Genomic DNA, 26,945 nt, shown 5'->3' with positions numbered 1-26,945 from the left:
GCCAGGATGCCATTGGCCTTCTTGGCCGCCTGGGCACACTGCCGGCTCATGTTCAGCCGGCTGTCAACCAACACCCCCAGGTCCTTTTCCGACAGGCAGCTTTCCAGCCACTCTTCCCCAAGCCTGTAGCGCTGCATGGGGTTGTTGTGGCCGAAGTGCAGGACCCAGCACTTGGCCTTGTTGAACCTCATACAGTTGGCCTCGGCCCATTGATCCAGCCTGTCCAGGTCCCTCTGCAGAGCCTTCCTACCCTCAATGGGTATGGTTTAGGATATAATGGAATTTCAAAATTTCCACGTACTATACACCCACAGGAATACCTAATGTATCAGAAAAATGGGGACAACACAACAACTAAGTAACAGCTTGCTAGGCAGATAGATGCGAATTTTATTAGTGTGATCTGCAGTAGGCTGGACTGAGACTTAGACCTGGTCCACAATCCTTGGAAATGAAAAATCTATATGCATTCCATTGTCTGTATTGTCTGTGTTATGGGGGCGGGGGGAAGGAAGTCTCCTCATGCCGAAAACCTTCATGACTACAAATTAAGTCTCCCATAATAAATACTGCATGTTTTAACTTTTCTCATTGGTTGAGCATCTTTATCAGAGAGATACCTGACAAAAATTTATCTACACAAACAGGATAAATATATCTTCATGTTTACCAGCTGATGGTTTTCGTCTGACAAATTTAAAAACTCTTAGTTGACACTAAGATGTATCTTGAACACATTTCAAACGACATTTTTTCCTACTAGTTTGTTTCAATCCATATAAAGGGAGCTACATGGATTAAAAACATTTCAGATGTCAGATTTAATTTCCAGATCTAAGAAAGAGCCTCTTACGAAGTTGTTAAAACAGAGATAGTTTCATATGTAAGATGCTGAGACTAAAAATGATTCACAATGCACTACAAAGTTACAGTTCAATTGCTCCTATTAAAAATTACAGGAATCCCATGCAAAACTTACCAAGGTCATCTTTAATTTATCAGTGACAGATGAATTATAGCTTTGTATCTTCTCTTTAACTTCTTCTTTACTGAGATAAACATGAGGTTCTCTCTCCTTCTGAACATCCTTCAACAACAACAGAAACAGCAGTTTTAGAAAACAAAACAAAACCCAATCCTTTTATGACTTTGGATATGAGCATTCTTAGTCCAAATGGTGATTATTCCACAGAGGCTCAACATACAGTCATTAGCCGTACAGCAATAGAAAGGATTAACGAGTTAGGCAAACCAAACAGACCACTTGGACTGAATGGAGACAGTTAAATCAACACACCCAAAGACACTTGTGTCCTTTTTTTTGCCAACTGTTTTCATTCAAGTATTTATCAGCAGTATGTAAAACAGCTCAGCTCATTTTATGGCTCGATTTGCTCATGTCAATGCTATGCAATATTGTTAACAATACAGCGGCAATTTTCATGAAATATTACTTAGGGCACAAATGGGTATTTCTAAACAAATGAAGAATATGTATGGAAATAGCAGCACATACTAACAAGTAACACCAACAATCCCCGCGTGTGCCAACAATGTAAGAGCATCCCTGCATTCCAGCGTGACAGACAGCATGTTACGCACAGGGTCACCGACTACTACGTGAACCATCACAAGTAACTCTAGCTACATAATGTTACACCAAATTCATGTTTTTCCATGGGGAAGGCCCTATCAGATTTTTCAACTGCTGCTTTTACAAGCTTGCTACGGATTTTACATGCAGCAGTAAAACCAATCCCTGGAGTTGGATTTTATCCAAGCAAACATTTGTTCCCAATCCATATTCCTGCAGCAAACTAGCATTATAAATACACTCTGGTTTCCACCACTCACACAAATGCCATATATAGTATGAAAGAGTTTCAGCTCTCAGCTTTAATGATTTAAGACTTCACTCAGAATGGGAGAAAGCTTTGAAGAAACTTGCTGCTTTCAGGGTACATCTGAACACAGGAATATACATTCACTGTACGGATAAACCATCAAGTCAGTGTTCCAATCTGTCCTCACAAGCACATCCCAGCGGAGCTTATCCTAAGAAAGGATTTCCCCAGCTTCAGTGGCCAGTCCTGTATCACAGTCTTTTGGACACCACTCAGCACACACCTTTGCAGGCACTTCAGTTTGCCAGAAATGACCCCAAAGATGAGCACATCTAGTGTGGGACTGTAAGTTTCCATTCGCCAGAAAGAATCTGCAGAATTTTTTCTGTCTCCTAATTTAAAATCAGCTAGTTTTAGCTCTTTGGGGCTTAGTTTTGCTTTTCCTATATGGTATTTTACTAAATGACATGCTGGAGGGGACTTTTTTCCCATAGCTATAAAAAGAAAGGTGTGGTCTGAATGGAGAACTGGAAGCCAGAAGCCTTGAACTCTGATCTGGGATCAGATACTGATTTCCTGCATAAAACAGAGAACATACCTTTATTTCACAGATCAGGAAACTGAGGCAAAAAGGAACACCAGCTAAATACAACTCTCCTGTTAGCTCCTTAAGCACAACTCTAAGATTGTGTAGCATCTCACACACTTGCCAGACCCCACCTAGTCTATTACAAAATACCAAATTACTAAATGTTTTCAGAATCCAAGTCTCCATTCTCACTAGAGAAATTAAGCTTTCTTGCCCTTCTATTTTTCATCTTCCCCCTCTCCCAGACTGCCATAATAATGACAGATACAGCTTCATCTAAACTTCTCACTTCATCTCCCCAGAGGCCCTTACAGCTTTGTAGTGTTCTATTCGGGGGCAAATGAATAGTTATAAAACAAAGCGGGCACAGAAAAAAAAAAAATCTAAGTAGTAACTTTTTCTCTGAAATCAAAGTAAATGTTATTGCTGTTTTCATGCTTAAAATAAGTATCAAAAGCAATGACCCATAGTCGGAGTCTGAAAATAGGGGCCCTCTAAATGTTGACTTCAAATAATGTTGTGGGAGTGGGCCGAAACAGCCTTAGCAGTGGATACTGAAGGGACAAGGAACAGTCTGCAGTCCTCTGGCCATAGAGGTCTGACAGAGCGTTTGCCCTCTATATGACTAATTTCAAGAACCCAAGCTTTAACTTGGGATGTTCCTAGTCTGTGCAGCTGCAGACAAGCCCCTTCACATGGATATCAGCCAAGACTCATCTCTCTGACACGAGTACGTTGTGGAGTTCATACCTCCCCAATCTGCTAACACTACTGATACTGAACTTCCAACAATGGACACCTGTTTCAGTATTTATCATTATTCTATTGCTGATGGTTCAAGCAGGTACCTCTTATCTACCCTATTGGAGCTGATCAGCATCATGATTACTCAAGTCATACACAACATGCATTATTATCAAGAGAAAACACTAACCAGAAAAGACGAAAACACTCACCACCTTTCCTATGTTTAACCCTCAACATCTGTTTCAAAAAAACCTAAAAAACAAAAAACCACAAAAAAAGCCCAACAAAACTTCACATTAACTTCTGTGCACCTCAAGAGATTTAATTTTGCAAAAATGACTTTTAATAACCGTAAATGACAAAGGGAACCTATTGCCTTTAATTGCATAGGGTAAGTTCACAAGGCTGACAGCTAGAAAACAACCTGTCTACATTTAAAAAAAGAGAGAAAAAACTCAGTAAACAAATTAGTAAGTACAAGCAGACAGCAAGAAGTAACTTTCTCCTATTTTCATATAGGAGAGTTTTCATATACATTTCTGTTCTCCCAAGAAGTCACATTTTTCTAGCAAAGTGATAGAAATCTGGTTACGTTAGAAAAGACACAACCCCATGAGATCACTCTAGTCCTGTGGACTGCCATGGAACCAGGCGTGACGAGCGAAACCCAAGCATAGCACCTAAGCAAGATAATTTCTGCTGCACTTGGTCTGGTGATGCCTCAGAGTCAGGTCTGTAACGTGTATCGGAGACTACAGTGCCACACACTAAAAAGGCTCTTGATAGAGCCAAACACATTTCCAAGAGTGGGTTTGAGCGTGCTGGAACTGATGGGACCAACGGGAGAGAAAAGAGGTGACTGCACATGTTGGATGATGAGCCAGAGGTAGCAGCTCCATCAGGCTGGTGGTGAGGGGGACAGGGAATCAGCTGATGTTCAGAGTAATGCCAATTTTCTCAGGTGAGGCTCTGCTACAGAGCTGCAGATCACCAGGCATTGCCAGGGGAGTCATCATTCCCTGATTGAGTTAGACATGATTCCCTGCTTGAACACACCACTGGAATTTCCGCCTTCTTGCGTCAGCGCTAGAGGCCAGGCAATTTTGGCAAAGTTTAATTCAGCACACAGAAAACCTAGAGCCCTGTTCATGCAAAAGCTGAGATAACCTCCTTCTGTAGCATAATGCCAACAAATGTAGCTCTAACTTGTTTTCTAAACAACCACAGCCTGTGCCTCAATTAATTTTAACAGCATATAGATTATGCAAAACTATGAACTGAATACAAAAAAGGACTACTAAGATTAAAACATTAAAGAATAGACCCAAATGCATTCAAGAAAAATGCTATACACAAAAGACAGAAACACTGTTTACTTCAATCATCATTTTCACTCAAGTCTACCATCCTTGATCATCAAGACCAGATGACAGTGAACAGTGGAAGATATCAATCACAGGAAAGGAAATATGACTGAAGGAAACCTAAGCCCAAGATCTTCATGAATGAATCTGGAGATACTCTCCCGCTCCCAAACAAAAGCTCAAAACACTCCAACTGCACACATATCAGGGCACATTACTTCAACCAAGCAAACAAAAACTCCTCACTAGCTAGACACCAGTGCCTACAGAAAATCACATTGCTGTCACACAGACTGCAGAGACAGTAAATCCCACATGACTGCTGTCAGGAGAAAGCCAACAAAGGAATACTTCACTGAGTTTATTACGAACAAGAAAGCCTCAGCCCACTATGATTCACTGGGTCAGCTGCTCTCAGTGAGTATCATTAAGCAGCACACAGATTTGAGGCACCTATGTATTTTAATTTTCCTAATTATACTTAACCAACATGCAAAGAGAAGCTGAGAAGATGGTATACAGGGTTTTTTCCCCAACTTTCCTGGAGCTGAATTGCTCTCAGTATACAGTGGCACTCAACTTTTGCCATACAGCTTTGTTTAGCCATGCTTTAAGTTAAAATAAGTAAGTCTTCTTTGACCAGCATACTTACATGGGTGGAAGACGACTTGGCAAACTCACTTCCCACAATTCTATTTCCTTCCGTACTTGTCACCTCCTGACAGGACCCACTAAAGGAAAAGTCCTCTGCTAACTCTACTTAGGTCCAGCAGATCAAATTCCACTTTATCATCTTAGCAGGTAAATTTATTACCTGTAGAAGACCTTGAGTCATCCAATACAACAGCAGAGTAACAGCAGTAATTAACTCATCTCTACCACGCTTTACAATGTGCTTGTATCACATTGCTCTGAAATGGCCACCAAGTGGCTGAAGCCACACCCGCTCAGGGTAGGACTACTGGAAAGCAATTACACCAGCCTCAGCTGTTTTAGACAAAAGAGAAAGGGCATTTCAGAGGTGAGATTTACATGTTACAGCCAAGTACATCTATCATCTGTCTTGTGACAGTTCTGTCTGGTCTGGTGACAAAAGAAGCCAGTCTGTGTCACCTGGTGGCTCACCCAGGCCGGGACAAAAGCCACCTTTTCCACCCTGGCTCTTCCGTGCCCCCCAGGCGTGCTCTGCAACCCCTGGCACAGCTCCTCGGAGCCAGCGCACTGCTGAGGCGTGAGGGGCAGCACACTCCAGCCAGCCAATTCATCCCTAGGCCAATTCAGACACAGCTGATTCATCTCCAGCTCCCTACAAAACGCCCAGGACGCACGCCTCACAAAATCTGTACACTGGGAATTGTGAAACTGCCTTTCTTCAAAAGTTAGGCCTGGTGATGAGTTTTCTAACCACAAAGCCTTGCGTATGTCACAGCAGCAGAGTGAAGTATAGGCGCAGTCAGCAGAGCGGCTGGTTCACACTGTGTCTTCTTCTGTCAGCCAGGACCTAAATGCTGCTGGGCTTAACAATGGCACTTCCGGGTGCTAGTGTTCAAAAAATGAATTTTCTCTATAAAACAATGCACAAACATTTCAATCTTATTTTTGTCAAAAAAAAATAATCAAACCTGAGTTAGGTGTGACTCCTCCATTACTTAGCCAAACTATATTCTCAATAATGGCTGCCATGTCATCACCCCTTCCTCCTCCCAGCCCAATTAAGTGCATTTTCCCCATCAGAGCTCCTGGTCTCCTTCCATTCCCTGCTTCTCACATTATCTACTACTTCCTCAGCCTAGCACAGATGTGAAAGATAAAAACTAACCTCAAGGAGACAGCTGAATACATCAGAACCCATATAGATAATATATCTGGGTCCAATACACTACTTCTACTCTGAGCTATTAACTTCTGTGAAAATCATGCTGTCCTTCCCAACACTTAAAGCACACACCATTGGCAGCCATTTGTATTAAATCCATTCTTCACGTCAACCAAAGCAGCATTTCATTCTCAAATGAAATTCCTAAGCAACAGCTGCCAGTGAGAGGGAAATGAGGCAAGTGCTTTCATTTCCCCAAGGGGAATAGCTGGTCTTTCATTAGAGCTCATGATGCAATGCCTCTTCGCAGTTGAGCTTCCTCTCCACAAAAAGGGCAGAAAATGTTTCCTTCTTTATCGCCTACACCCCCCATGCACATCTCATTTATTGTATCGCAGCTGTTTAGAGAAGCAGCACTCTTTCTAACATTTATGCTCAGTGCAAAGCCCCCCAGAGACTAGTTCAGCATGAATCCTCAAGGAACACAACTAAAACTGCACAGACTACAGTTAAAATGAACTGCAAATCAAGTTGTGGTCCCCAAAAAGAATCGCAGCACATCTGGGACTTTCATAAAGTCCAAGTCCCACGGTTAGTGCCAAACCATAGTCCTGCATGCAGTAAGGAAGTGCTAAGCTCAACAGCTAACGAGCTGCTATGGGATGAGGCTGAGAGAAAGTTCCACAAACAAAGAAAACCCCAAAACCCTGAAGCCCATTTCCTCAGGATCCTTGCCTCAAGACAGATGCATGGCTTCCCCAAACTGCTACTATAGGCTTTTATTTATGGAAGAATACAAGAAAGTCTCTCTCTTCTAGCTAATCTCCTATTTTCACAACAATTCTAGAAATTAGCATCTCTGAGGAATGGAGAACTAAGTTCCTCTTAACATTTCAGCTTGACAGACAAAGGAAGATAAAATGGATGAAAGGTTAACCTATCCCAGGAATGTATTAAAAATATTTTCATAAGAAATCTAACCAACCAAAGATGGGAGCTCAAGCCAACTTTTAAGCCATGTCAGTCCCTATACCCTACCCTCACATCTCATATTAATCCCACACATATAGTGACCTTTGATTCAGTCAGATGAATGAAGATGCCCTGATCTGGCTGTAAATTGTGGCCAGGAATAATTTTTAAAGTAAAGCACTGAGGCTTTGACAAATGAGAAATGAAGCCTAATCTACATTAAGAAAAAAAAAATCTAAGTCTTGTTTAAGTCAAAAATTGCAGCTAATGCATCCTATTTACATCACGTTTGCATTAAAGAAAGGATTTAACTAACAGTGCTATCACACGACAAAAAAGCCTAGTAGAGAATACAAGAAAGAAAACAGAGAAAGGGACTTCTGATCTCAGTTGTTGCTACTTCTACAAGCAAGAACACTCTTTCCTACAGCCTGCCAGCACTCCCACAGAAAAGAAAGAAATTGAAACCTTGCAATTAAACTGTTTTGAAACAAATATCTTGCTTCTTCCTTATCCTAACTCTCCTGAGAGCAAAGCAGCTTGGCCAGCAACAGCAACTCCTCCTCCCACCCCGGGGCAAGCCCGCACTCAGAAGATGTGCTCCTTCCTTCATTTGAAGGCCTGAGAATCACCAGGGAGAGCTGCTGGTCATGTCCCTCCACAAACGGTCAGAGACACCAGTCGCTAGAAAGGTATGAGAAGATCAAATGGGGGCAGGGCGGGGAGGCATGTTAGCATCCAAGCAGCTCCAAGCATTGCACCTTCTCACATAGCTGCACCTTGAAATGTGTGTCCCCTGCTGAATGGGGTGAGATTGGTCTCTGGGTCAGGGAAAGGGGAATTTTCTGACAGGATGGATGCAGGCAGGATAATCTGTATTCTCTTTAGTACCTTTTGCTTTCTGCACTCAGTGCCATCCAGTTCCCATCCCTGCCAGTGGCATACAGGGCAAGGAAGCAGTCTATTTTTTAGAAAAAGACTTTGTTTTTTCAAGCAGGTTTGGCTGACCTGAGTCTTAAATAATTATCCTGACAGAGTGAGTTCAAGAACAGCCTGCACCATGCCCTCCTGAGGTAGCAAGAGAAGCAGCGCCCTCCCAGGTCAGGTGTATGGTGCATCCAGCCTGACATTCTGCCTCCAACAGCAGCAGAAATAAAGGCTATTTCGAGCGAGCACGTGAGCCTTTTCTGCAGCCTCTCTGCTGGCATCCACAAGTGTTGTAGCAGGAATTTAGAGGGCACCTCCCTTCCGAGTCTGTTTAGTGTCCATTTACGGACCTGGTGATTATGCATGCACACATACCCTTTTTGAACCTGCCGACACGGCCCGTCTCTACACCTCCTGTGGCAACAAGTTCCAGAAATTCATGACTGCAGTGTGAAGAAATACTGCCATCTGCTTTAAGCTGATCTTCTATTAAGACAGAAGGTAACTTCTGTTAAATATATTGAGTGCCCCTTAATCCTGATACGGCAGGACCTGGTGAATCTGAGTTTCATGTTCAGCTTATCCATCACCTTCGTGAGGAGCCCTGGACTCCTTAGTCTTTCCTAAGGTAGCTGCTCCATCCTCTCAATCATTTTAGAGAAGGGCAACTAACTGCAGCATGCCCTTCCTGAGATGTGGCGACCAGAGCTGCATGCAGAACTCGCGACATAGCTGCATCAAAGTTTAGGTGCTCTTTGCTTATTAATTTGTACACTACAGGTCTGTGAAAAATCTTTACCTAAGATACCTGTGATGCAACGTGGTCTCTCTTCAAGGGCACTTCCACAGTGGTTAAAGAAATCCCCGTGCAACTACCACAGCTTATAATTTTAGCATAATTTTACAAGGTACAGGCATTCCAGTTAGTAAGTAAGTACTTGTTACTTCCAGACTATTTTCAGTTTTTCCTCAAAATACCATCACACCACGTGGCTTGGCATGCTAATGAAAGCACTGAATGACAAAGGGTAAAGCATAGCATTATGGCTCCTGTCTGACCTCTCTGATGTAAACACTCATATGTTTATATGGTGAATATTTTTAAGCAGCAGAGAAACAAACCAAGAACTCTAACTTCCCATTATTCCTTTTAATAATTTATTTTCCTTCAAACAGAGGCAATATAAACACAGTTAGTGTTCGAGCATTGTGAAAGGAAGGCTAGAAAAAGAAATCTATTTGTTCGTGACATTAACATTGCTGCTTAAGTTTCATTTCAGTTTATCATGACCTCACCTCTGAAAACCCCTAGTTACAAACCCTGTCATACCCTATATGGCTGTACTTCAACTACTGGCATGCAACCCACTTTTAAAAAGCCAGTCATCTGTTTAAAGTGAAAACCAACTGTATGAAGAATAGTATCTGAGGCTTGGCCTTAGATTCTATCCCCGAAGACGCAGCAGGTCTTATGCAGATTTGTACTTTTTTCCCCCCATATTATAACTTTTTAAAGCAATACATTAAATGGTTTAAGTAAAAATTCACAGCTGTTTCAATTTTGCTTATTTCAGTAAAACTAGATGTAAGAAACATCACAAACAGTAAATAACCTTCTTCAGGTCTCCTCTACAGAAAATGAATGAGTTTTGACTGCTGGCTATTTAAGCAGATAAGGGGGGGGTTAATGAAATAAAATGGATTACCAGCCTCTTTGTGACCTGTAGAACAAAATCTATCTTTAAGCAGACAATTAGGAAACAAGCTTATACAAGATATCATATAGAAAACTAGTGTATCTTGAAAAGAAGGTTAAGTATGGTCTGGAACCTGAGCCATTAATACAGTTAGCCATCAGACAATTAAGTAATGTTAGGACCCTGGGTCATTACACCACAGTATTTGCATGTGACCCTGCAATGCAAGAATCCAACATGCTCCATCTAACAGAAGGCAGGAAGAGATTGTTTGCAACAACAGCTCCCCAGGTCTTCAAATGCAGCTATCTACATTTTACATTAAAATTGGTACTGGGAACCAACTAGCCGTTCCTGGGGAAGCACAGTGTGGGAAGAGCCAGCCCCATGCCAGGCCAAGGCGTTGCAGTCTTCTCCCCGTGGTTACCACCGGCACTTCTCAAGTTTGAGGCAAGCTCAGTCATGGGCCTTGTCTCAGCAGAAGCTGGGTGATGTGCCAGCTTTTGCCATGTGCATCAACCACCATTTTATCTTTAGAGCAACATTCCCTTCCTGGGTTTGGCTGAGTAGTTCAAAGATGGCATCATCCAATTATTTTTTAAGCCTTCTGACAAAACCTGCCTGTATCGAGAAAAGGCAACAACTTCCTAACCAGGCCCAGCCTCAGGGCTGGTGTGAGACAGAAATGGTGAGCCTGCATATGGTCAGAGTCTCACCAACCAAGTCATTTTTGTTTGGATTTGTTCTACTTGAAAGAAAAAGAAAAAACCAAACCTCTTAAAAACTGCACAGTAACAATCATCATATAGGAAACATCATGTAATGCATTGGCTCTTTGGCTATAGCACAACCCTGACAGACAGTTTTTCCTGGTCACAAACACTACAATGAAAACGTTGTGCAAAAAGATGCACGGTCTCCTCAAGCAAATACTGATCATAGAGGGAAGTTCCTTGTTTGAGGAACATATAGTTCCCTAAAAAATTCAAGAAGTTACTGTTACTGTCTCTCTCCTGGTCAATCTGACACTGACCTTGCATTTGAAACTCTTCTGAAGGGAAAAAGCCCTCCCCTACCACACATGCATCACAAAACCCCACAAAATTTAGGAACTACAACTATGTATTTTTCAAATAAAATCTGCATTTTAAAGGCCTCAAAAGCCCATAACAGTAACCATGGGGGGTGGGTGGGGTGGTGAAAGTTAAAAGTTGTAAGCAATCACTGGTATCTTTAGTAAAGTACATATCCTCTAAGCCAAAGCAGCCAAATTATCTTCTTAGTATGTCAAATATGATCACGATAAGACTGTCATATACATTTACAGTCAACTTATTATGTGACTGCTGCTTTACACACATACACATCAAATAGTAAGAGCTAGAAACTAACTCCGTCTAAAACCTAATAAAGTTTTCAGTAACTGCAGCCCTCCTTCAACAGAGCAAGCTAGGTTTCATGAAGTAAGCCCATAGGAAATATTTTTACGCCAACACTACCTCTCTCAGTGCACTTTGTGTAATTAACACTCTACACAGCTTCCACAGAAATATTAAAAAAGGAACCAGCCTTTTCAAAGAGGCATCCAAATCAGGTATTTCACATAGTGCAAAGGAGGCACCCCTGCAGCCTACCCTGCATGAAGGATTCTTTTACACTCCAGAAAATTTATATCACCTGGCACATTAATGATCGCATCCTCATGTACAGCCTTGATATTAGCATGTTTTATTAAAAATAGGGTAGTATCCAAAAGACATTTCTGAAGCAGCACACTACAATCATCAGCTTTACCTACTACCACCAGATCTGATCTGGCAAAAATTCAGTTCAGTATTTCAGGAAAGAAAAAAGGAGAGGGGGCAAACTAGGCCACCATCTCAGCACCACCACCACCATGTACTACTATAGTGTAAATTTACATTGACCTTAATCATAGGATTTTACCTCTCTTTTATATCCCCAGTCTTAAGAGGTCAAACGCTGAAAAATAAATACCAGAATCCTTTAGTCAGTTATCTTCCTCAAGACTGCAGCAAACAGGAATTTTTTGGTTCTTTCCCCACCATCATTCAATTTTACTGGAGTTCCAGTTTGAATTTACTAAAGCTTCAGAGCTCAGATTTGACTGCTGTTCTAGTAAGAAGGAAAATAAAAGAAGAAAAGGCTTGAACCAGTCTTGGATCCAACTTTGCTGCAACTCCCTGGTTTAAGTTATTCTTCTCATCTTGCAGATGATGAATGCAAGTTGAGAGGCTTAGATGAGAAGAAACTGGCAAAGGCAGTGGGCCGCTGGACCTGGGCCATCCAGCCCCATGCCACCACCCACAAAAGCTCACATCCTAGCAACCTCAAGCTCACATTGGTAAGGTGGTACTCGATCCTCAGGTCTCTGCATTGTGAGGAAACTGACCAATCGATTCAGCAAGATTATGCCTTGAATAAACTCATCAGCATGGTAATGATAACCTGCTTTCTGAGGAGTTTTAATCCCTTGTTTTTCTACACCCTGTTTTTATTACTCACACATACATTTAAACAGGCTACCAAGCACTTTAGCTGCGAGCAGAGTGGGACTGACAAAAGGACAAGTTTCTTCAAAACTCTTACGTTCTCTAAAAAGAAAGACAAAACACACTACTACCATTATGAACATGGAAAACTGCCACCAACTTATTTGACTCAACCCTTTTTGCAAAAACACACTTGCTGCCTAGTTTCAGTATGAATTTGCTTTCCAGAACACACACACACTTGTTTCTCACAAATGCATCCAGATGCCTCAAATTGTAGACATCCATGCTGGGACAATTTAAAAGATTACTGCTTTTAGCTGTATGCCTACTTCTCTGCTAGATGCTACCACTGCCTCAGAAACCAGCGTCAGCTGTCATAGTCCTTGTCCAGTAACAGACCCACTACCAGGCTGCAGATGACTTCTACAAATCCAGGAGGCTCCTTTCTTAATTAGGATGAACATAGTATTTTTTCTTTTTACAGGTGAAAAAGAACAGGATAAACAAATTGAAAACAAAAGAACTAGCAAAGGAAAGCAGGGGTTTTGTTTTATTTTTGTACGGGTAAAAAAAAGGCCACAGACTATATAAACAACCATTAAACAAGTCTGCAGCATAAGAGAACTACAGCGCAATAAACACTTTACCACACAGGTCCCAACTTACCCAAACACTGTGCTAGCCTGGTGCCACGTATCAGCAGACAGTTTACACCGCTAACATCTCCAATGGTGACATGAGCACGCCGCTCCCTCCCGATCGACTCACAATTTCTGTCTCAGGGCAGACAATTCTGTAGTAGTGAGTCACTTTGGAATTACATGGCAATTGTTACAGTCAGACATTATTTTTTTTTTTTTATGACATCCATAAAAGAGTGGGGTGATACCAGTGCTGTTTAGATCAATGCTGGCAGGACACAGTGGAGAGAGAACGGAGTAGGACGTCACAATGGGTAGGCTTTCGAGGGAGGTGTGAACAGAAGACTTTAGAACATGGTTAATGAATATCCCACTGGAAAAGCTGGATAAACAAACTTTTCTTCTGAGGAAAAGGTCAGGAGAACAGCAATTAGGCTGTACTGGAGAAAAGGGCTTGCTTACAACCTGATGTTATGGCCTGACTCCAAACACAAGTTATTTTGCCATGCTGGAGAATGGCCACCAGGAAACCAGAGAAGGGGGGAAAAAGATTACATGCTTTGTTCTGAAGCAGCAAAGGGGAGAATGTGTTGATTTTACAACAAAAAGTTCAAAAGTTGTTCTTTTTTTCTTTCCAAACAGCTATTTCCCTGCTTTTATGGGCAGGATGTTACAGGCACAAGGAAACACTGCTGCTACTCCACCTTTCCTTACACCCAGCTTCTGCTTCAGGAAATGTAATTATGAAGCTCATGAAGGCATGAGATCTGTTAGAGCTGATACACATTTCAGGTGGAAGGAGAAGAGAGCATACTAGAATTTTTCATAAAAACCCCACCCTTGTTAATGTTAAAGAGAACAGGGAGAATCAGTACCCACCACACCCTCTGAAAAAAAACACTCTCAGAAGACAGAACACATTAAAAAGGACGGGTCACCTTATGGACAAGCGTGGGATAAGCTGAAAACAGTAGAATCAAAGTTTCCTCAAATAAACAACAAATTCTGCAAAGTAAAACCACAAATTAATTGCCTTTTTATTAAAAGCCCCTGAAATTTTCATTAACGTTTCCTGTACTTTAACAGAAAATACTAAGAATCCTGATGTTTAATTCACATTTTTAGGGGGCAAAATAAAGCCAGCAACCTGATATCAGCTCCATTTTGACAGGGATCAAAATGAAAGTTTAAAAAAAATAAACCATCACCCAACTGGAAACATAGCATTTACCTATGCCTATAAACTTAAACTTGTTAAGTTACTAAATTATACCACTAACTTATCTTATTAGAAGTTTATCAATCTCAGGAGCCATTCTTTGCTTACAAATATACACATGCACACCTAAAACTATATAGTCAAGGGGAGTCTCTTCAAGAGCTGGAAAAAATAAAAACATATCTGGAACTTCTGACAAACACAAAAGCATTAGTCCTGTAAATAGACCAGTCAGTTCACATCCACTCTTCCACTGAGCATATATAACATGGCTCCACTAACAAGACACCTCTAATTGCAGAATTGCCACGTGTAAAGGACCTTAGCTTTACACGTCTCAACCAAACCTGTAATGAATTGAAAAGTTTTTTTTCTTCTGTTCCAAACCTGTACAGGCAATTTAGCCAGAACACTAAAATTCAACCAAATTTCTAGTCAGTAGCTCCTTTGCGTAACCTGATTACAAAAACTCTTCAAATTAACAATCATCATAGGTTCATGTAAAAAACTCTTCTGTAATGCCTAGTTGCACGGGTTAGGGAATCATAGAATCATTAAGGTTGGAAAAGACCTCTAAGATCATTGAGTCCAACCGTCAACCCAACACCACCATGCCCACTAAACCACGTCCCTAAGCGCCGCATCTACACATCTTTTAAATACCTCCAGGGATGGGGACTCAACCACTTCCCTGGGCAGCCTGGTCCAATGTTTAACCACTCTTTCAGTAAAGAAATTTTTCCTCATGTCCAATCTAAACCTCCCCTGGCACAACTTGAGGCCGTTTCCTCTCGTCCTATCGCTTGTTACTTGGGAGAGGAGACCAACCCCCCCCTCGCTACAACCTCCTTTCAGGTAGTTGTTGAGAGCGATGAGGTCTCCCCTCAGCCTCCTTTTCTCCAGGCTAAACAGTCCCAGTTCCCTCAGCTGCTCCTCATAAAACTTGTTCTCCAGACCCTTCACCAGCCTCGTTGACCTTCTCTGGACACGCTCCAGCACCTCAACGTCCTTCTTGTAGTGAGGGGCCCAAAACTGAACACAGGATTTGAGCCTGTGCGGCCTCACCAGGGCCGAGTACAGGGGCACGATCACTTCCCTACTCCTGCTGGCCACACTATTTCTGATACAGGCCAGGATGCCATTGGCCTTCTTGGCCGCCTGGGCACACTGCCGGCTCATGTTCAGCCGGCTGTCAACCAGCACCCCCAGGTCCTGGGAAAGAGGGGAGAGGAACACAGTTTCCTACACACCGTCCTGGCCAGGCAATACCACATTACAATGCAAGACACAAGGAGCAGACCTCCAAACTGCAGACAACAGAATAGCACAGAGAAAGTATTCAGTTTTCTGGTTTTTTTTTAAAAGGCATTCATTTAGCACCCAATCACTTACTTCTGTCTCACCGACTTGTATTACGAATGCCAAAAGTTACAGTAACATAGTAAAAAGTGTCACCTTTGCACGTAAAATACCAAGGCATCCCTGAGCCTTAGAAAGTTCTCTCAAGATGGCAGAGCCTGGTCCTTGATTATCAGGACCATTCATTAGTAAGTCCTAATGAAATCAGTAGAGTTATTAATGCAGTCATTTATTAGGGTAATTAGTTAGTAAATCTTAATGAAATCAGTGTAGTTACTTATGTAGGCCCTATAAACATACCAAGATGACACACACCAATGCCCATGTATACACACACACAGGAAAGATATGTTTTTAGAAAAAATAACATGGCAACATCAAAGTGTGGAAATACAGGGACTTAAGGGAGCTTACTACATGCTTTTAATCAAATATTTTTTTTATGATGCAGAGTGGGAAGAAGTCAGCCACAGCTGGCTATCGTATTATAAAATCAGCATTTCAGAAAAAGCAGAGGCAATCTAAACAAGCAAACTACAAAGGATGCAAGTGATCCTAAGAAAAGATAATGCTGTGGGGTGTACAATTTGAGATGCCACCACACCTGCCAGTTTTGCTTCAGTAAGTTGCATTTTGTTTGTAATTTCTCAACCTAGTACATCTTTAATTTACATTATTGGAAAATTAACAAGAGCTCCAAACATCTTACAGGCTTAACCAGACTAGGAAATACCACATTTCTAGTAAGTCATAAGAAGCTTAGTCCTATCCTAAGGAAAGGCACTGATCAAAACCAGTAACATCTTGCTGTTACCGGCAACATAAGGAGAGCACGCTCTCCCCTCTTTGTACTCCTAAGCAGTTTTACATGGCCACATAATTATACTAGAAATGAAGCATACCTGCTTCCAGCCATGCTCACACACAGACACATGGTGTTTCGGGTCATACAGCCCGTACACAGGACAGCTGAGGAGCCTGCTCTGGGACGTGGCTTCCCAAAACACCCTCTGCACCCAATGGAGGGGCAGGCACTGTGCAGACCCTGCATTGCAGTCCCCTCCTACCACCGGAGTCCCAGCTCCGTGCCCCAAGCCACAAAGGATGACACTGGGCAAGAAATATTTACATTTTCCAACAGAATTAACCCTATTGAGTGCCAGTTATGGAGCTGCACTCCTTTCCTGCTTGGCACATCTCAGGAGTCCATCAGCCACCGTTATTTGTTTTTCCTGCCCACGCAGGACACCTGCACCCAACCTCATTTCAAAATGCTTTGAAGGGAATATGTGTGTGAGTTAACAGGCAGGTGTAATGACATCAAGGAGTCATGCTCTTGCTTTACTTAGTTCAGATGTTGCCAATAAAATGTGTAACAATAATCTTCACCACAGAAGTAGATTCTTTTATATATTAGTAATACATGATAGGTAGATGACCAACTGACTGCTATAACTGTTGATACACTCGGATCTGGCGGGTGGAGACAGGCTCCCTTCCAGCAGGCACTAACGCCAGCCCTTTGCGGTGTCTTGCCCACGAAATGGGAGCATCAAATGCGCTCCTGTGTATTAGGACTGCTCATAACCTGCACTCCCACCCTCTCCCCAATCTCTCTGCAAACTACTACTAGTTAAGAGAATAATTTGCCAGCACAACTGGAGATTCCTGGGAATATTTTGCAAAATCAGCTGTAAACAGTAGGCTTAGCAAACCCTTTCTACAACATTACACATTACAAGGAAACGTTATCACTGAACCCATAACCTCAGCATTCTTGCATTTCAGTTTACAGTAAGTCCCACATATCTGTTTAACAGGACTTTTTGAAATACCAAGTCATCAGGAACGCTGGCAATAGGATACTGGATTTTCGCATTAACTTTTCTAACATTACGAGATCTTCCAGATCTGACTGCTTCGGTTCAGAAGGAGTACTCCCACTGAAAGGGCTACTGGCGCTTTCCACCACGACAGCTGTTTGCAAAACGTGATCTCTGTCTGCGTCCAAAACCTCAGTGATATTTGCTGTCTTGATCCAACCTGTTTAAGTGACTGTGTGTTGCCAGTAGCTCTGCAATACAAAAAGCACTGAACAAACCCAGTATAGTAAAATTAAAGACTGAGAATTAACATGGGAAAAAGGAGCCAAGAGAGCACAGCAATCCTCATTTAGACTTATAAATATCAGAACACAACATTCCCCACACCCAGACTTAGAAACTCCCAACATCCAGCTTGCTTATTAGAAACAAGAGCCATCAAAATGCTGCCAAGGGACACCTGGCCCCTTAAGAGGCCTCTCATTTACTGTCTCTGCAGCTGGATAATGGGGAAAGTCAGTATTTTTCACTCCTGCACTCAAACCAGGAATGAAGTGCCAGTTCAGATTTTGCCATTAACGCACATGTAGTTTTAAGGAGATGAGGTTTAATGTAGAAGTCTTTAATTGTGTGCCTTGGAAGTGAAGTGCTGAGCAAGCGTAGGCTATAATCTTTACTATGAACTTGAACACGACCACTAAGTAATGGGTTTAAGTACATTTCATTGGAAATAAGGCTATGGAAAGGTATTAAAAATGCTTCCAGAAGACAAATGCAGCATGCATCCACGTGTCAAATTTGCAACAATAATTTGCAAACAGATTATTTAAAAAGAACACAAACCATTACCTCTACGGCACACAAGTATGTATTCACTGAAATTGTGGCAGACAGCAACAGCAATTTTTTAGTCGATCACAACTTTGACAAATGTTAAAAAGCCTGAGCCAAGGTTCACAATTCTACATATCAAGAACACATTTCCCCCCCGCCCTCAAAACTTCAGCCAGAACTGCTCCATTGCTGCAGAGGGAGAAGCTGCAGGGAAATGGTGGGTTTGTCCATCACAGAACTTCATCCGAGTGTCTCTAGAGTAGCTGCAACTGCGAAGGGAGAGCTGCAGAGTCCAGGAGGATGACAGGGAACCAGTGGGGAAAGGTAGTGCAGGCACAGCAAGTCAGGGACATGCGCTGAAGGAGATGCATTTAGCTGTATTTCAGAATTGTTGCTCAATTCAAGGACCACCGACCGTTTAAATAAATGCATCTGCCTTTTTGTGCAGTATTGTTATACTTGTTCTCATCAACAATCAAATAAAACCTTAGAACAAACTAATTCATTCATGGTTTATCATCAGTATATATTTCTCTGCACTCCACATAGCACTGTTTTCCTCGCACACTTGCAAACATGAGCATTTTTAGGTGTTCTGTGGCAATATTTTCATCAAGCAACTGTAACTGTGAGGCTGAGTCTGCAAGATCCCTTGCTGCAGAAACTGGAAGGGGTCCAGTGAAGGAGGCAGGAACAGCGGGAGGAACCTCTCAAGTAAATTTGGCTTGGCAGGAACAGGTTCCACCCCTGCCCTGAAAAGGATTTTTAAGTACAAAAATATCCACAGATGATCGCTAATGGCAGGTTCTCTCCTTTTAGGGGAGCTGACTTGAGACCTGACAGTAATTAGGATTTGCTGGGTCATGAACATTCACATCTGCAAGCAAAGCAAGCATGTGCAGGATCTGTGCATTCTCTGCAATGTGAGGTACATGCAGAAGTATGCTGCAGCTGTAGATCTGACCAGATCAGAAATAGAAGGTATTTCATACTACACAGAGGAGGGAGCGAAGAGGGGGACAGGATGGGACATGAGACACTTATCTGGATCAAAACACCTGAACAGTTTCATTCCCATGCCAGCTGATGCAGTGAGACAGGAGGAGCCAATTCCACCAGATAAACCCAAGTGCCATATTTGAGAAATTGTAGTGCATCCAAGATGCCTGCACAGGGCTGGCAGATGTATCAGGGGGTTAGCAGGATGCCTGCAACCCATCAAGTGGCGATGGGAGACCGGGCAGGATACACATCCCACAGTACCCAAAATGACACCAGATACCTCTGGTTTAAGCAACTGAGTCCCAACCTATATGTTGACTTGGTGGTGAGCTGAATTGCTCTCAGCTCCACTGCCAGCATTGCCAGTGAGACACCTGCATTCACACACCTGCACGTAGGTGTTTTAGTCCAGAGCTGAATCCTACCCCAGTAATACCAGCAAGAGGTAGACTCAAAAACACAGAAAGATGGGGTGGTTTTTGCAAGTAACAGTTAATCTGTGGAATTCCATGTCACAGGACACTGGCGATGCTACAAGTTTACATGGGTGCAAAAGCAACTAGATAAGTCACAGAAGAAAATAACCTAGATTGCAAATCACAAGAGGCTAGAAAAATGTTCTGGCAAAACACCACTGTGTATTTGTCCTGTTTCTCTACTCTTCCCTGGCACCTACCATTAGCAACTGCCAGACGGGATACTGGTCTAGCCAGATCTTGCTTTTGACTTCGTACCAGCATTCACACACTCCTTATGTTTCAGCATCCGCTATGGAATGGGAATATCACCACTGCATGAGAGAGAAACAAACAGCGGGTCCCAAACCAAGGCCTGGCTAACCAAGGTGACTGCCAGACAAGACCTGCACAGAGCCTGAAGTGAACAGCTAGGGATCACCCAACCCAACCTTAACACAAAAAGGACGACTTAAAGCCAGAAACATGAGTAGTGGTGCACTTGCAGATGGGAAGAAGCTGTTGTTAATATGTTATTATTGGAAGGCACGTTCACAAACATTTGTGAAATATCATAGGAAAAAAAAATCCATGTTGAAATGATTAATTCTTTTAAAGCAAGCTTTGAGTACCGTGCAGGAAATTTATGGCCTTATGCCACATATTCTACAATAAGGAGAAGGGGAAAGACTCAGCAAGATTAGCACCATATATTCTGAGTACTGGATGAGGCAAAGAGTCTGTGGGAGGGATGCTGGCAAGCAATAATGTAATTAAAAATTGCAATCTAACCCAGAGAGACAAGGAGGAGAAATAACGCTGGCTTTTCCAAACTAGAGACAACTTGAATTAGTTATCCAGTGTTTTTAAAAATAAAAAACATACACACTTTAATGTGGTCATTTATAAAAATTATTTTATTACCTAGAAAGCACAATCCAGAATTAAGAGTACCATGGAGCTAGGATTCATCAAAAAAACCCTATGAAGACTGTGATGAAACTTGACACTTAAGGACAATGAGATGTTTTCAGATGAGAACAGTTACACTTAACTTTACATGACTGAGCCCTGGCATGCATATACAGAGATATATATAGACACACACACACACACTAATATATAGTCTCATACCTCAAAAAGAATTCTGCTAAACAACTACTTTAAAAAAAAAAAAAAGATTTATGATAAACTAAAAGACGTGGGAGTTGGGCTTGAATGAAAAAAATAACCACAAGAACAGATAAAACACTGCAAGAAGTGATCATGTTTTCTCGCTTCCCTCCTTATTAAAATAGACTGCAGCATACATAACTTTTAAACAGACTTTTTTCAAGAGCTCCTCTCTTGGGGAAGAGTTTAACTTTTTGCATAAATTGTCTTCAAAACATTTTCTTGCTTTACTATAGATGTTTTATTTAGTTATTACTTACATTGTTGCTTTCAATGAAACACTGTTACAGTAATTGCTTTCTTCTCATTACTAATGCTCTCCTCTGTTCCTTCTCAGCACTGCATTAGCGCATTGTCCAGTCACCAGACAAGAAGGGAGCTACCTCAAGTTTAGCAAGACTGTAACGTTCTTCCCTCTCCTGTTCAAGTTGCATGAACAATTTTCAAGCACAAGTCTTGAAGTCAGTGTTTTTAGAAGACGCTCAGCTTATTTCAGAGCTCTATTTGAAGCCCACAGAGAAAGCAGTAGTACAAGTTTTTGTTGCCTTGTCTGGAGCAAGTGCAGTCAACCACCACACATACAGAAGACATGTTAGAGAGTGGCTGTTCAGATGTTTCTGTTGAAGGGAAAAAAAAAAAAAGATCTACCAAAGAGACCTCCACTCTCCCAAAGAAAGCCTGGCACTCCAAATAACAGGACAAGCTTCGAAGAAGCCAGCTCTTGTTTCAACCCAAGAGGCAGATATGAAATTGTTACAGCTGGCTTTCATTTTGACAGGTCACGAGAGATCTGCAAATCCTACACACTTATGGCGCATGAGAATTAATCTATCTGGCCAGGGCAAAATGAAAAGCAAGAATTACCCCCTCTGTTTACAATCTTCAAGGAGGACAGGGACTCATATTTCCTAAGATCTGCCTTTCAATTGCAGCAAGCATTAACAGCCTTCTATAAAGGACAAAAAAAAAAAAGCACCATTTCTGCCTGAATACAGGCAGAGAAAGAAACAAGGAGAAATGTGGGAAGTTAAGCCCATAACATATATGACCTTATCTAAGTAGGGATACCAAATAAAGAGTGACCTAAAAGAAAAATCAGTTGAACTACCATCCATCTTGCTGCAAAGGATATTAAAAAAAACCAAAACACCAAAAAAATCACTTAAAAGGATAATAAAGTATGAGCAGATAGGGTTCTGCTCAAGAGTTCAAGACCACATTCAAGTTTCATGGGGTAATCAGATACTGTGTAGAAGCCAACATAACAGGATGCCCTTCCTGAGCAAACGAGAAGTTATCAGCTGGAAACTAACAGGACAGCTGCTGTGTTTCTAGGTATTGGGAAGACCAAAACCCAGTTCGCAAGGTAACCCTCAGCCAACTCCTCAAACACAGCCTGCAGATAATCAGCAGAGTTAATTCCTTTCTTGCAAGACAGACCTTTTCCTAACTGAAAGGAACGCTAATGAGATAAGTGAACGCAGATCCTACAACATACATTGTACATGTTAAAAATACATACAGACTCTGTAAAAACCCACTTGCACGCTTCACATTTCCCTAACCTGGGTAATACAGCAGAGTGGTACTGGTAGAGGCAAAGAGCTATATCTAGCACCACAGAAAAAGGAAACTGAAGGTCCTACGGCCTTTCCCTTGAAGCTGCAAAACAAAAAAACCCAAAAAACCAAGTCAACCTTCCTTTGTTCGTTTCACACTTTTTCCAGAAACTTCCATTGATAAGGAAGCTGGGTGGGGGTGGTGGGGGTGGTGTTTGCAAGTACTATTTGAATAAAAATCCACCTCAGAATCCCACCACCATCTGTTGCAATTTATAGCAGAGATGTATTTTAAACCACACAATCCCCTGAGGCATGCTGCTTCTCTCACTGGCCCCTCTTGTACACTTCAGAGAATTCTGCCTTGAGTATCGAGTAGCAGGAACACATAGCTACATCCCAGGGAATTAGATAAAATGGAAGATAGGTGTCTTCCCATATCTTCTGAAGTCAGTGAGTGTGCCTCAGCATTTTGCAAGTTCTGCTATTGCCCCAATTTTGCTGTTTTCCCCGCAGAAAACCCTTAGGCTGAGGTATGCGTGGGCAGATGATGGAACATTAACTTTTCCTGAACTCCAGTGAAGTAAAAAGGAGGCTACGCATCAGGATAGCACTGCTCCAAGCAGCTGCCAGCAGGTCAGAAAGCAACGCATGCCACCTGGACACAGAGTAAACCAAAAAACCACCCCAGTGATGGCAGCTACAGGAAGAGATGGATGGGGAATGTCTAACACCTCTCCTCTCCCACAGCAGGAAGGGGAGTGGAAGTCTCTTTGACAGCTTCCCTGCAGGAGAGACTTCTCCTGCCGCATCTTGTTTTTACCAGCAGAGCTCTGAAGGACATCTCATAGCCACCCACAGAGGAATCGGCTCTGTGCCCACTTCCTCGGAGCAGGCCCAGGGAAGCCGGGAAGCCCAAGTGCAGGTGTCTCACCCTATGATGTGGCTGCACCGATGCAATAAGGGAGCAAAGGCTCCTGCAAATTCATCTGGTTGAAAAAACACAGTGGCCTCCTACGCAGAGCTTCTGAAAGACACAGACTCCACGAATGTAAATTAGCTGGTTGTCCCAAAAGAGGGTGGGTTAGAAAGAAAGTGCAGATCATCATCTGACCTATCCCACAGGGATTAAGACAGAAACATCAGCATTTGGGGAAAGGAAGCAGCTACAGAGAGTAAATACTCAGGGCAGCAAGTACCTGTATGGAGAGCAGGTAAGGAGCTGTTATCTGACAAGGGAAAGGAGTGGCTGTAGGAGGTACCAGAGATCAAAGATTCAGTAAGTAGAGCAGGGAGGAGATTAAAGGGCTGAGCTGCAGACACCCACCCAACCCAGGCTGAGTCAGTACAACAGCACAGGAAAGACCAGGGAGAGCTCAAGCCCTGGTGGAAGAGGGAGTCCTGCTGCACCCAAGAGACATGCAAGGAGAAATCGTAACAGGGAGCAAAAAAGCAGCCAAGGTAGGGCTGGGGAAGAGGAATGAAGAAGAGATACAAGCCACCGGTGTGAGTGGAAGGCAGACACAGTCCCTGTTCCTAAATCACAAGCAATTCCCAGCACCACAAGTGCCTCAGCATCAGTGTGCTCTTCGGACATGGCAATGGTCCACCATGACAAACAGAACTGTCTTCTAGCAAAGTCACACCACCACAGCCTCCACGCCCAGGGGAGGAAACACTTTAAAGAAGCAGTCAGGAAGCCATTTATATTGTATCCCAGTATAAATGCTCAGTGGTCCAAGACATATAGATACTTCTCCTCAACTGAGGTTAAGGATTTGCTATAGAAGGCCAGGAAACAGAGCGCTACACTTCTGAGTTCCAGCTCTCCAGAAGCCAACCCCATCCCAGGGAAGGCTCTGCCTTGGCTTGCAGCTTACCCTGCTGTCTGATTTAGCGTAACAAATGTGCTTTGATCTCCCTGCAGCAGCTGCTGTCTTCCTGCCCTTCCAGAGGGCACAGAAGGTAAGCTATAGCAGCCTGGCCTGCAAAAACATCACTTCAATTCTCCTTTCTTTAAAGATACCATTCACACTGCATAACAAGCAAAAAAGAAAATGAAGAAAAAGAGCTGACTGCAACTAGTCAGCAGACTGGTAAGTCAATTAGTATAGTTTGCTTGGTCGTACGATAGACTAAGTAAAAAGAAAACTCGAGGCAAGTATAGCTCGGTGACCTAGGGGTACCAGAAAGAACAGCAAAGTTGGTTGCTGCTAACTAATAAAGATGCAGAAGAGTTTGCCTCTCCTCACTGTGAAAGCCAAGGAAGAAAAGCAGCACTTCACTTTTCTACAGTTAAAAAGCTAAAAGGCATTTAAAGTGCATGTTAAACTGAATGGAAAGCCAATTCTTTTCCTATGGAGGTGCACTTTAATTCACCCAATGTCCTCAAATACCTAGAGGCAGCCATCACTTCTAGCACGCACATACTGTACCTACTAAGTGTCTCGGAAGAAGCTGCTGGGTGTCACTGACTAACTTCAAATTAAAGCATGACAAGTCAAAAGCAAGGTTGCTCCTATTGCTACATGTGAAACAAGCTTCTAAAAAAGCATTGCTGCCAAGTCCATTTTGTTTAAAAGTACCTGTCACAACAGGTACTAAGGTAACACAGGTACAGAAGCTAAGCCACTTCATTTTAGTAAGTGTTTAAAAAAAGAATAAGCCAAATGTAGTGCTAAATTTGAGGCTTACAGACCTCAAGTGCTTTTTCCAAATTACCTTTCATTTCAAGATCATATTCAACAGGTCAGAATATGGAAAGGCTTTTCTGAACTTCAGGAGTTAGAAGCCTTATTTTCACAGGTGTCAAATGCTTGGAGTTGCCATCAACTTCTGGAGACGTAGGACAAGAGAGAGCTGTCAGTTATACTAAGGGGGAAAAAAAAAAATCCTTTAATCCTTTCCATAGAAGACAAACCAGTAACAACAAAACTTATTTGCACAGTAAAGTTCAACAGAACTATGAATTTAAAAATTAATCCTTAGTCTTGTCTTTACATTTAATTCCATGGCATGCCTGCAATAACATTGAAAACAAAACACCCCTCATCACTTGCTGCAAGCTTGATATTAGTGCATATTTCTCAAAACATATTTAAGCTAGCTTTGGCAGACACTCAGTATGTTTACAGATGACTTCTGCATAGTGTAGATTACCTGCTGATAGGTATTTTCTAAGTACTGAGCAATGAGTGGTTAGATTTCAACAACGAAATAAGGTTTCTTTCTGTTTAGCTGCCATTTGCAGTGGCAAAAGTGAAATATGAATACATGGGAAAAGACTACATGGTAGTTTGGCCTTGATTTTTTGTGCTTTAAAAGAAAGAGATTTCCTGCCATTTTCAATGTTATCTATTGCCAGTTTAATTTTGCTAAAAGAAGATTCCTCTTCAGTCTGTCACTTTGACCAGCCAAGAGAGATGATGGAGAGCACTTATAGGAGTTGTTGTGAGATGACAAATGCTTCAAAGGACCTATTAGGTATGTATTAGAGTATCAATCCAGACTAGCAACGGAAGTTATTTCTGGAAAAGAGACACTCTCCATTAAATCTCTCCAGAAGAAGGATAACACCTTCAGATTTGAAGTTGTGCATCCAATTTAAGATTTCCCAACAGAAAGTAATTCAGCATTGAAGCTACCATTTATTTTCTTAATGCTCAAGACTTACAAGCAGTAGGTAGCACTACATGGTGTAGTGCATCACTTTAAACCACCGTTAAGAAAGAAAAAAGAAATAGTCAATCCTCTACTGTGGGAAGCTGGGAGGGGAACATGGGGAGAGGCAAAGCACAAGCAGTGAACAGTATGATGCAAAAAAACCCCCACGTAAGGTGTCGCTGTGTTCTGACATAGCTGATACCAAGCTGCTGTCAGTAAGCTCTGCTGACCCTAAGTCAGCTCCTCCACAGACACCAAGGCATGTCATTGCAAAGAGCTACAGTGCAGGATTTTGTTCATGCATTGCAAAGCTCTCCACACCCCAACCAGCCCTCTCACATCCTAGGCATCTTGACTGGCAAGGTTAAACCTCCAAATGGATATATACTCGTCTGCTGGCAGGCATTCTCAAGCAGCCCCACTCCCTCTTTTTTCCTACATGAGTCATCTTACTGAAGTTCCCTGATCTTACATACTACAGCCCCACCAAAAGCTGTATTGGCATAAGTAAGGTATAGAAGTAACCAGTGTTACACCAGGCAACACAGCCATCAATTCACGTCACACCATACTCTTAATGGCTCTTATTTGCTCTAGGGAACAAACACTAAAGCATTATCACTCCGACTTGGTCAAACATGAGTGTTAAATTTTCCTAGGTGGTGTGACACAACCCAGCAACTTGCTACTCTTAAGGACAAATGGGATATTTCACCCTCTCTCCCTATAGCTATGAGGTCTCACC

General features: G+C 42.2%; 1 protein-coding gene across 1 annotated transcript in view; it reads right to left on the bottom strand.

The window, feature by feature from the left end:
• RASSF3 (Ras association domain family member 3) overlaps positions 1–26,945 on the bottom strand; it is a 105,285-nt gene that overhangs the window by 6,197 nt on the left and 72,143 nt on the right. Inside the window, exon 3 of the mRNA XM_009281107.2 lies at positions 980–1,087. Within this exon, the coding sequence (XP_009279382.2) occupies positions 980–1,087 (108 nt within the window). The remainder of the gene's footprint in view (positions 1–979; positions 1,088–26,945) is intronic.

The sequence above is a fragment of the Aptenodytes forsteri genome, unplaced genomic scaffold (assembly GCF_000699145.1).
Source record: "Aptenodytes forsteri isolate BGI_AS27 unplaced genomic scaffold, ASM69914v1 Scaffold4, whole genome shotgun sequence".
NCBI classification, from domain to species: Eukaryota; Metazoa; Chordata; class Aves; order Sphenisciformes; family Spheniscidae; genus Aptenodytes; species Aptenodytes forsteri.
This window is presented reverse-complemented; position numbering and strand designations above follow the sequence as displayed.